General features: G+C 48.3%; 1 protein-coding gene across 1 annotated transcript; it reads left to right on the top strand.

The window, feature by feature from the left end:
• Nucleotides 1-265: 265 nt before the first annotated feature.
• On the top strand, nt 266-10,475 carry LOC144101662 (uncharacterized). The gene is made up of 5 exons (XM_077634798.1): nt 266-484; nt 3,566-3,720; nt 6,845-6,912; nt 9,050-9,127; nt 10,109-10,475. The coding sequence occupies exons 1-5, from the start codon at nt 395-397 to the stop codon at nt 10,252-10,254; spliced, it is 537 nt and encodes a 178-aa protein (XP_077490924.1). The 5' UTR covers nt 266-394; the 3' UTR covers nt 10,255-10,475.
• Nucleotides 10,476-12,364: the final 1,889 nt, after the last annotated feature.

The raw sequence follows: 12,364 nt of genomic DNA, 5'->3' as shown, positions 1-12,364 counted from the left end.
TCTGTTGCTACGGCAAGGGACATCGCAATACTACAAAAAAATCAGTTGTTACTATATAAAATTTGTCTTGTTACTGCAAGATCATGCCCCAAAATACTACAAAATATATCTGTTGTAACAATACCACATTTCTTGCTGTTTTCTTTTTTTTTTCAATAGGGTGCTGGCGCGAGGAGAGGTCAAGAGCTCCTTACGAGTGTTCACCTCGCACGCATGGAGATTAGGCACGCCGTTTGCAAATAAAAAGCGAGGCGCTAACCGTGGTGCTGATGCGAAGGAGGCACAGGGGCTTGACACGACAGCTTGAAACGCAGTCAGCACTGAGCGCAGCACAGCTACCGGACACACACGGTGAAGCCTAGGCGACGCGTTGATTTCGTTCAGAACTGCTAACATGAAGACGGCGATGATTGGATTGGTGCTGTCGGCTGCAGTGGCTACGGTCCTGCCTTCGACTCCGACACCTCCTTACGACTTCTTCAGGGTGAGCAAGGTGTTTGTTTGTACAGAAAAAAAAAGGATAGGCGCGCCATTTCACCAAAAGTGGCACCCGGCCTGTATTAAAGGGTTTCAAGCTCGACCTTCAAGAGTTTCAAGCTGTGCAACAAGCAGCTCAAGCTTGAGCTTTCAATTATTTATTCAGAAATGCAGATCAATTCCATACGCTTTCAAGTTTATCGCTTTTAGATTGAAATCAGTTCTTTCGCAGCAGTTACATGTGTTCTGCGTTCGTGCAGATGTATAACTGCGTTTACGAAAGCCTTGAAGTAGGGATTTTGAGCGTTTTTTTTGTTTGTTTTATTCAGATTAGGCAGCGGTTCTTACACAAAAACACAATTAAATTATTTAATTCGTTTTTATATAAACGCAGCTGCATAGGCGACTTTCTGCTGGGTGTGCGGTGAGGATGCACTGTGTCGTAAATCAATACTTCTGCGTTTACTTCAATGTTTGTAAGAGGCCTGTTCAGGTGGACGGGGCAGCTGGGGAATTCATGAATATGCCGTGCGATTTCATGCAACAGGAGGGGGCTTGAATCATGCGGGTCTCGAAGCATGCTGTATAACCCCGAGCATGGCGATCTGGGGAAAACCGGGGGCGAATGAAATGAAATAGACAGTGGTTCCTGGGACCTAACCCACCACCCAGTTATGTGGTAGCCTTGGTTCATGCCCCCGACTTGGACCAAATTTTCTGACATGAGAAGAGCTATGCCTTTAAATGCACATCCACACTCCAAGGAAATACCAAGTGTTGAAAATCCGCTGCAGCATGGAGATGTTGAAGAGCTACTGTTGGGGCCAGTTGGCATATCATCAAACGCTAGCTGCGTATAAGGAAAGGACAGACACACACGAAGAAGTGCTATGAATATATAAGCCACATGCCTTTGAAATTAAATTAAGAATAGCTACTACTAGGGCTAGTTGGTACCTCAGCTTTATAATTTGGAAAGTGCTATCTGCATACGAGGACACACACACACACACACACACACACACACACACACACACACACACACACACACACACACACACACACACACACACACACACACACACACGCACACACACACACACACACACACACACACACACACACACACACACACACACACACACACACACACACACACACACACACACACACACACACACACACACACACACACACACACACACACACACACACACACACACACACACACACACACACACACACACACACACACACACACACACACACACACACACACACACACACACACACACACACACACACACACACACACACACACACACACACACACACACACACACACACACACACACACACACACACACACACACACACACACACACACACACACACACACACACACACACACACACACGCGCACGCACGCACGCACGCACGCACGCACGCACGCACGCACGCACGCACACACGCACGCACGTGCACGACGGACCGCCAGTAATATAAGCCCGATGTCTCACAAGGCCTACTACTAGGGATAGTTGGTGTATCACTTATATGTTTTGGAAAGCGCTAGCTGCATGCAAGGAAGGAACACACACAAGCGACGAAGCGCTCGAAGTATACAAGCCCGATGTAGTCGAATTTACATTCGGCAGAGCTACTACTGGGGCTAGTTGGTATATCATCTTCATAATTTGGAAAACGAGAGTTTGCCTTTGGAACTGTGTGCTTCGTTAAGGTGGATATTAATGTTAATGATTTCTTATTTTAACTTCGTTACGCTTTGGCGGATTTACGGAGAGCCTTCGCAGTAAGATCAGTCACGCGGATGGGTGAAATTTACGCCAAGTTACTACGAGCAAGCGAGCTCTTGCATCAAGTCCTATTATTCAGCTTGCTGAATATTTCGTTTTTGTGTAGTATTGAATTTTGTTTTTAATCCTGTATTGTTTAATCGTCGCTTCCGCTTGTAAGCTGGAAAGTGCGCACGCGAATTGGATCATTCGTGTTTCGACGGAGATAAGTAATTATGATTACAGCCTATTAGGTGTGTTTTTACGGTCACCTGGTAACCACTAACTCAACGCACACGCCTTACGGCATTCGGCCACTGAGCCCTACGTCAGTGGTCCTTATTCTGGTAGCGGCAGCCACATTTAGATGGAGGAAAAATGTGAGAGCATCCATCTTCCGTGCGGGGACATTCCACGTTAAACAACCTCAGGCGATGGAAGTTAGTCAGAAACCTTGCATCGTGTGGTATCTCTCAAAGCTTCGTGCAAGTTTGTATGTTTCGGTGCCGTTGAAGTATTCCACAAGTAAATATTGCGGCCAGTTACATCGAACTGGGACTCAGCTTCCTGTACCTCTGCGGCCGAAATATTTGAAACAGCGGCACCGGTCATGCAGGTGCTGTAGACCTTCGACAAGTTTATTGCTGCAAGGATACATCGTATCTCTCAAAGCTCACGTAATAATAAATAATAAATTGGTTGTTGGGGAAAGTTTTCCTTTCGTTGCAGCATCTATCTAACATCTCGGCGGACACCGGAACCGCGCCGTAAGGGAAGGTATAAAGGAGGCACTGAGAGAAGAGAGCAAGAAAGAGGTGCCGTTGTGGAGGGCTCCGCAATAATTTCGACCACTTGGGGATCTTTAACACGCAGTGACATCGCACAGCACACGGCCGCCTTTGCGTTTCGTGTCCATTGAAACGCGGCCGCCTCGGTCGGGTTCGAATTTCAGATATCTGGGCGCCGTTGAAGCTTGGTTTAGTTTGGTTGATGGGGCTTTAACGTTCCAAAGCGACTCAAGCTATGAGAGACGCCGGAGTGTTGTGCTGCAGATAATTTCGACCACGTGAAATTCTTTACCGCGAACTGACATCGCACAGCACACGGGCTTCCAGCATTTCGCCTCTATCGAAATGCTACTGCCGCGGACGGGATCGAACCTGCATCTTTGAGGTCAGCAGGCGAGCACCATAACCACTGACGTATCGCGGCCGTTGAAGTATTACATTAATAAACACTGCTGACATTTACATAATACTGGGACTGAGCTTCCTGTACCCCTGTTTATGCAGGTGCTGCAGAATATCGACAAGTTTACTGCGGCGGAGATATCCAGGGCTGACACCACAGTGCTGTGCCTCACTGGCAGGAAAGTCGATCTCGACCTTGTAAACAGGTCTTGCAAGTGCGAGGCGAGCTGGAGGGCAAGGAGCGACGAGACGCCGTTGTAAGTCACTCAGTTACTGCGCTAACGTCAGTAACGGTTGCCTAATTGTTATTGGCTAATTAAACATCGCATCCCCAGCAGCACAGGTAATCGGCCCGATATTGAAATTATAATGACAAAGGCCGGTCCTATGAAGGACCAAAGTAAAAGCAACCTTTTGCATTGTTGGGTACTTTATCTGTGCTGCTTGAGATCCTGGCGAATATCATCAAATTAGTGAGGGGTTAGATTGCAGCACAGTTACGAGAAGACTTAAAATGAACACTTAGGACAATTTGAATTTGAATCGTGTTAGTAGACTAGAGCATCCTAAAGACAAAGACGCCATTTCACTGAAAATGGAGGTTCTATATGTCAAAAGTAAAAAAATAAAATAAAAACGAGGTGCTGCTATCACTGGCTGTAACCGCAACTAAACTGCGGTTTATCGGTGGAGTTTCTTTGGCTTGAATCCCGGAGGCCACGCTTCACCAGCATTCTTTAGGACGCGGGGATCACGGAGTTGTTTTTGGTATAGACTTCCCGAGATTAAATCGAATGTCAGGAAAAGTGGTATATATAATTTTCTCAACAGTAAATGCGTATTTTCCGCCGGACAAATATCTACATAGACATCGAGAGCAATTGAGTGGATCTGGGCTCAGCACGAAAATTGCGTGCAATTGTCTTCTGTGTGGCTTTACTGGTGGGACACGGAAAACATTATTTATCAATAATTTAGTGTGATTACTTTATTTCGGAAATGAAAAACCAGTGCTGAAATTTGCTGCAGCAAAGTCGTCAAAATGTTTTGTTATACATCATTACCTGTAAAAACGCTTAACAATCACTTGTGGCAGCCCTATCATGCAACCAAAGAGAGTGCTCACTAACAATACCACCTATATCACGTGACGACAGATTACCTAATCTTAAAAAAAAAACCACTCACGACCCCTATTACTCTCATCTCAACGCTGTGCTGCGCTCTAGACCGCCTCGATTGTCGCCCTCTAGCGCAGAGTCAAACCCTTGTACTGTAGCCATAGAATCGACAGGCATCAAAACCTACATAGCGCTGTTAGGATGCCTGAGATTGTGACTTGGCAGTTGCCTGGTAACCTTGCTTCACACCCCTTCCTCTTTTTCCTCTTTCTCTCTTGCGGTTCCTGTTCCTCTTTACCTCACTGCAGGGCAGCCAATCAGAAGACCCCTCTGGTTAACCTGCCTGCATTGCATCTTTTTTGTTTAATTGCACTGTCATCAAACAGCCAGTCAATGCCAGAACGCAGGACAGAGACGACGATCCTGCCCCCTCCAGAGAATGTCCCGTACGCGTGTGGTCGCTGTAAACTGCACTATGGGTCGGGATTGTTTACGAAGCTGGCAGTCTACTCTTCTTATTCATCTTTAGGAGTAAAATTGGGACAAAAGAGAAAATGAACTCTTCACGGGTTTTCAGGGAACTTTAGCAATTAATCGAGGAATGAGGTCATTTTTTTTTCGGGTGAAGATAAAGACCACCATCTGGCTGATACCGCGTGCTGATTGCTTCGTAGTCTGATAAATTACTTATGTTAAAATACGGCATCGGTGGAGTTACGGACGGTTAGGTGGTCTGGCGAGTATCAACGCAAAGAAAAAAAGGCGATTGCATGTCGCGTCTTCCCTCGGGCTCTTCCATGTAATGCAAGGGTGCCAGGGAGGAGATAGTTCTGATTGGCTGTTTCGGATTTGTAAGAGGAAAAGGAAATGCAGAGGGGGAGGAGAGAAAAAGACGAAGTGAAGTTGAGGGACGTTAGTTAGGGCACTCAAAGCTCTTATGACTCACGTATCACCTGCGATACAAAGAGTGAAAGTGGGAAGTTTTAAATTCTGGCCGCAGAGCTACCTGGTTTGCTAGCGTAATTGCAGAAACGATATCTCCAGAAGTTTCCTCAAAAAAGGGTGAAAATGTCATCTGCGAGATATGCAGGTGGCTTAGTGAAAGGGAAGTGCCAGCGAACGCCGACTTAACGGCGGTACAGCCTAAACTTTCTGTGTCCGTAATGCTGCATTGAGGCATGGTGGACGAGTTTTGGATGTCGCTCCCGACTTACTGCCTGTGCCCGCAGTTTCATCGTCCTTAGACATTCAGAAGGCATAAAAATTAGCCAGCTTCATTAATGCTGCAGTGATCTTATTCTTTTAATTCACTTAGCTTTTAACATATTTGGAAATCCTAGGCATTGACTACATTTGTCCGCGTAATCAATGCCTGGTCATTAGAAAGTTGAGGCGTAACATGGTCTCTATGGGCCGGAAAGCCATAGCCCATATTTAAACCTATTCCTCTAGCAGAGGAATAAGTAGTAGCTACATATGGAGGGACTAACACTCAGTTTATGGCCACACGTGATCTTAATGGAGAGTACCCTCCACATATTGCGTATATGCTTGACGTTTCTTATTTCGCGTTCCGTGAGCAATAGATCTGAAGGTTTTTTATTTAGTCTGAACCATTCCTACGAATAGCGATGTGCGTGCGTGGAGTAGCTGAATAAGCGGACGATTCCATCATGCGTTGGCAGTGCGACAGCAATCGAAGCAGTTGATGCTTTTTGTGGATGGGACTGTTGGGGCTTGTGAGACCTAGGTTGTTCTTCCCGTAAACCAGCTGCTAACCGCCACGGCTGGCAGATGGGGGTTTCACACGGACGAACCTGGTCTGGTGACGTCAGTTTTGCGTCCAGATAATGGGCATTCTTCGCCGTCGTGGCGTCACTGAAGACATCACAGTCCACCAGCCAATCAAGATTTTCCTGGACGACGCCGGCGCCATTCGTCGCCGATTACATGCTATCGCCTAAGTTATTCGTTATCATCTGATAAGTTTTCAAACTGCATGGCTGTTGCCACTAGCGCGGTGGCTGAGTGTTTATGGCGCCGGTCTGTTGACCCGAAAGACGCGGGCTCGAACCCGGCCGCGGTGGTAGAATTTCGATGGAGGCGAAATTCTAGAGGCCCGTATACTGAGCGATGTCAGTGCACGTTAAAGAACCCCAGGTGGTCGGAGTGGTTGAGAAGCGACTCACAGCCTGAGTCGCTTTGGGACGTTAAACCCCCATGAACCCGACCTAAACCAAACATGGCTGTTGCCTTCCAGTGTTCGAGTTAACTTCACCTTCCTTGGAGGCGACTCCAATGACAAACTAACCAGCCCTGACCCCCAGGGTGAGTACTCGTACCTTTCATTACTTAGGAAACAAGAGGTCTCCACATCTGGACCCTTGCTCAAGAACGCTAAACCGCTTGCACCTGACACGCGGTACTACGCGCAGTACCTGCAGAGTTGTCCTGGAAGCTTACGTTTAATCGGCCTCTTCACTGTAGCCATGCGCTGCTGTTTCACAGGCCTTGGTGTTCTGCAACCGGGAATTAAACAGCGAGGTTGTACCCAGTCATGGCGAACGCATTCCTTGAAGGGGAAATGCAAAAATGATCAGGCTCATGAAGAAGAAGCCTATTGTTGGCCGACCTAAAGTAGGTCAAGCAGGCGGATCGCAGAGCTGTGGGGAACAAAAAGATGCAGCATTCAAGAGTTCTGTTCTCTTTGGGTTCTGTTTAGGAGAAAAGGAGACTGACACTGTTATATTATTTGTGGCGGGTGGGGGAGAGGAGTGCAAATTCAAGAAGTACCACTTGCAGAAGTCTTAGGCAGGTTCCTACACAGCAAGGGCAACAAAGCTGGAGTGACTAGGTGATTGCAATTGCAACATTTGTGCATGTGGTGAGGTTGATTAGTAGAATATCAAACCACAATCATAGGCTAAAAAAACGACGCCACCAAGTTATTACAGGCTTTTATTCTGAACACATTCACTTACAGCACACATTATCTGAAATGGGAGAAAAGTCAGAACAAGTTGGACGTCCTAATACGCAAATCATATAAAAAAGCACTCGGTATCCCGGTCGACGCGGGAATAGAAAGCCTACTAAACATAGCATTCACGACACGGCAGACGAAATTATTGAAGGCCAGTCAGTTTCGCATATTACACGGCTATCAGGAAGCAGGGCGCCAGGGACCTCCTGAATACACTAGGGCTTCCATACATTTGGTTTACGGAGGAGAGGGAAGACTTGGAAGAACCGCATAGAAGCCAAACCGAGGTGCTGCCGATTCTGGGAAACACACACCCGGAATATCATAAAGAAAGAAGAAATGTTAGGACAAAGCCATTCAGGAGAACCTGTAACGGCATGGCTGAGGCAGTTGACATGGACGCGGCGGGTCCGGTTAGTGGGACTGCAACTACAGCATGCACGGATGCAGAAGGAAGATTGGTTAATGGGGCGTCAATTCAATGCCAGGGGATCGCCGCCAGCGAAGGAGGTGACGGTTGCTTTGCCGACGAGTTTCTGGAAGCTCTCATATGTAATGACGGACTCCCAGGCTGCATGTCAGAACTATACCCGAGCGAGGATTGGTAAACACGCAAGAGCACTCCAAATTATAGAAGATGAAGACTTTTGAGTCCGCAGTGATATGGAGCCCAGGACATCCTGCGGATGTCGGCTCACGTAGCTGTCGCGCGCTATCCCCCCCCCCCCCCCCTAACGTTGGCAGGGACATAATTATTCAGAGGCGTTCGTTATTAAGCTGTAGGGAATTACTGCAGCATTTGAGATTAACGAGGAAAGTGTACGCAGAACCGAACAAAAGTTTAAACATTGAGCAAGGGATCCTCCTGAGAAACTCGGAATCAGATACTTATATTAGGCCCGTAAAATCCAGCTATATGTTTCCAAATATGCATTGCGCCTTTTGCGTTGAAGTGGCTAACCTACATCGCATAGTATGAGCAGTCCAGAAAAATCAAGGTATTGTGAGAATCAATGATTCAACAACTGAGGACTGACTGAGGCCCAGCTCATACCCGGAAGACCAGGTATGGTTGGTAAACAGGGTAAGAGCTGCTGGAATGAGGGTCTACCCAACTAACCTCGATTTATTTTGTTCATTAAATGTTTTTTTTTCACAAGCACACACCCGGGGTTCTGGACAGTTAGGGCACAAGATTGAGGAACTGCGGCCTGAGATTTGAATGTGGAATAGGGGTAAAATCTATCGGCGTGCACGGTATTTTCTCAGCTCTCTGGTCTGAGGGGCAGAGAGGAGAATGTGCGGGGGAAACCGATGCAGACGACGCGTCTCGTGGACATGTCAGTAGTGTTGCAGGGTAAACTTTCAATTCATAAGGGCGGCCTGCTATTTAATACCTCCTCTGCTTGACACATTACATGAATCCGCGGTAATCTGATCAGACAACAAAAATTTCTTTTGCTGTGGTCTCCCCTTTTGCAGTCGGAGACATCAACGCGCACCTCTTATACACCGACTACAGCACGTGCGCCCTGACCAAGTTCAGCCGCCATGGTGAAGGTAAGGCTCTGACGTTCAGTGCGGTAGCACTACTTGGCGTAATTTCCGATTTCGGGCATACGTACGGAGTACGTACGTCCCTGAAGACTGCTTTGTGGCAGGCGGCCCACCTGCGCACCGGGTTGTGAGGAACATGCCAGGTGTGCGCACCTGGCAAGCCTTCACCTGAAGGCTTGGTTGAAGGGTACAACTGGGTGAAGGCCTTAAAGGTAAATGCCTTCATGTTAAAGACTTAGGTGAAAGGTCTTTAATTTGAGCCTTATGGTAAGTCTTTTAGGGTGGAGGCCTTCACACTAAAAACCTTTAGGCAGAAGGCCTTCTGGCCAAACGCCTTTGTCGTGAAGGCCTTTTGGTGAGATGCCTTTAGCAGGTAAGGACAATTAAGTGCCCACCGTGACTATCGCTCCTTCAAGATTTGTTAGCAGGATCTTCAGCGCAACAGGGCAACAAAGGATGCACGGGACAGCGCTAACAGATCCTGCTCCTCAACGCCTCGCTCCTAACCCTCTACAGCCTCCAGCCATCGCTACAATAAGTGTGCTTGAATTGAACGGCCACGTGCCGGAGGCACCGCAAAGACAAAGATGGGCTAAATCAGAGATTAAGGGCTACAGTGCTAGCGCACTAAACTTAAGTAGTGACGGCGTGGGTGCATCCTATAACAGACAGCTGACAGCATTCACTTACAGACCGCTCTAGGTTTGAGCTGCTCGTCGCATGCAACTAGAAAATGTTTATCAACGTATAGGAAACGACGCTCCCAAAGGAGAAGGCAGACGCTTTTAGGAGCAAACTTACCGGTACTCATGTGACATGTGTTATCTCATTTGTGCACGCTTTCACTTCTGTTTTGGCATCGCCAAAACAATTCACTTGTGCAACTGCAGTGCGTCGCCCTTTCTGGAGTTTGCGTACTATGTAAGAAACTGAAACCTAAAGTCCTCGTGCATTCCCTCGTTCTTTTTTTTCCTTCGCGCGCAGTCTGCATTCTCTGGATCTCGGACGACGCGGGTGGGTCGGTCCCAGCGGTCTGCCACGAAGAATTAGAGCGTCATTGTGGTAGCCAGCGCAGGACCTTGCATCCGGACGAGCGCTGCACTTCGGAAGCGGATCACGGAGCCCATTAGTTGCGAGGAGAAAGTGGCTGCAGTCAACCGGCATGAAGGACCAATCAGCTATCGCCAACGCTGCCTTTATTTCCTGGCCTCGCTGTGAGGCCCTCCGCACGCTTATTCAATACATTCATTGATCCTTTCGAACACTCTTAATAAACGATGCCGTAGGGCGTCTGACGCTTTCGAAAATAAACTGAGTACACCGTCTCTCTACACGGTGGTGTCACTGAAAACCTGGAGTTCCTTTGGAATTACAAGCAAGAATCCTGGGGGACATTCTTAACTACGTTCTTAATATTAGAATAAAATACCATAGTATTTAGGTTAGTATCTAAGGTTCTCATATTTTCAACTTTGGTGGTGCCCTGTGATTGGTCCACTGGTGGTCAGGCGGTGTTGATGACGTGTAAACCCACGCAATCACATTCACAGATCGCGGGCAGTCTTCATACGCCTACTGGCGCATTGGTGCAGCGGTTAACCGATGCGATGAGGGTCGTGACAGCCATATAGCTCTTCCCGAGCTCCCGTAAGCACGGCTCCACGGCTAGCAGGTAGCAACTTCGCTGAATTCCGGCAATAGTGAGCAGTTTGCTAAAAACCAAGTGGGCTCGTTGCCGCCTTCTAAGGCCGGCAGATTGCAGTGACAACAAAACGTCACATGATCTCTCGACGAAACACAGAATTCCAAATTTCGTGGTGGTCTCTGATTGGCTAATGGTGGTCACGCGACCTTGATGACATCTTCAATGATTTCACCAATCAGGGCATCCTGTTATGGTGGAGGAGGAGGAGGAGGGAAATTTTATTAGAAAACTATAATCTCGTTTTCTTGAGTGGAGACCTCAGTCCAGGGCTCCATGAGCCGCCGCGAGGTCTTGCGGGTTCGTGCCGGTCAGAGCGGTCTCAAGAAGGGCTCTCAGTCCATGGCCCCGTTTGCCACCGCTATTTTCTCGGCACGCTCGATGAGCCGGCGCTGGTCGGTCTGTTCCGCGCATGACAGAGGATCTTCCCAAAAGGAAGGGGTGGGGAGGGTTATAGGTGGGACGCCACCAGGTGGTGTTGCGCAGGCCCAATCGGAATGGTACAGCGTAGGTCGGTGTTCTTGGCAGCTCGGGCATTTGTCCAGGTAGAGGGCGGGGAAGAACAAGTGCTTGTGATATAGGTTAGGATATGTGCGGGTCTGAAGTTGACGCCATGCCACAGCGTTGGCCTTGGTCAGTGTTCGATGTGGTGGTGGTAGTGTTCTTTGTGGGCAGTAATATTCTGTGATGTGAACGTAAGTGTGCAGAGCCACGAAGGCGCCCTCTGTCTCTGCTTCCTCCACCGCTTCCGTCGACAGCGCCTAGGAGGTTGCTGCTCGGGCGAGCGCGTGGGCGCTCTCGTTGCCCGGAAGGGAGGCTTGACCAGGGATCCAAACAATGCGCACGGTGGGGAATATATCGGGATTGAATGGTGACAGTGCGCGGGCAGCCTGCGAAGATAAAGTACCCTTCGCGAAGGCGTGACACGCAGCCTGTGAGTGTGTAATGATTATGTATGCCAGACTAGCATGGTGTTCTTCACGTGTGGCCATGTGATGTATGGAAGCGAATGCTACCGCTATAGCGGCGTTCTCGGCCCGCGTACAGGCGGAAATGTTTTGTGGGACAAGAGCGTAAATGCTATCGTATTAAAAGAATTGTTTGAAGCAAGTGCGTCCAGGTGTCTGGAAACTTTTGTGGTTGTGTGTTGAGGAAGGTTTTGGCAGGATTTGGTGGACGTCGCTTAAATCGCGTCCGATGTTGGCGTCTTTTTAAGGTGCCTTAAGCCGCACCGCTAGTCTTGCGAGATAACACACTCGACTGCTGGCATATATTCGGCAGAAAAAGTGTACAGGACGCGCATACTGGGGGAGAAATTGATTCCCGAGGTTCTTCGCGATCTGGTGGCTTACTATCAGACTACTGGATGCGGGATGCATCAGCGTCATCAGCAGCAGCCTGACTACGTCCACTGCAGGGCAAATGCTTCTCCCATACCTCTCGAATTAACACTGTCCTGTGACAGATGCGGCCACCTTTATCCCTGCAAACTACTTTAACTAATCTGCATAACTTCAGGCATTTGAATTGACTGCCTC

This window comes from Amblyomma americanum, chromosome 8, assembly GCF_052857255.1.
Source record: "Amblyomma americanum isolate KBUSLIRL-KWMA chromosome 8, ASM5285725v1, whole genome shotgun sequence".
Classification (NCBI taxonomy): domain Eukaryota; kingdom Metazoa; phylum Arthropoda; class Arachnida; order Ixodida; family Ixodidae; genus Amblyomma; species Amblyomma americanum.
This window is presented reverse-complemented; position numbering and strand designations above follow the sequence as displayed.

What these genes read in the sequence shown, in the direction of transcription:
- LOC144101662 (XM_077634798.1), top strand. Translation starts at nt 395, where the DNA reads ATGAAGACGGCGATGATTGGATTGGTGCTGTCGGCTGCAGTGGCTACG. An exon ending in CTCCTTACGACTTCTTCAGG is followed by an intron (nt 485 to 3,565) that starts GTGAGCAAGGTG and finishes CTGTTTATGCAG; the next exon opens with GTGCTGCAGAATATCGACAA. An exon ending in GTTCAGCCGCCATGGTGAAG is followed by an intron (nt 9,128 to 10,108) that starts GTAAGGCTCTGA and finishes CTTCGCGCGCAG; the next exon opens with TCTGCATTCTCTGGATCTCG.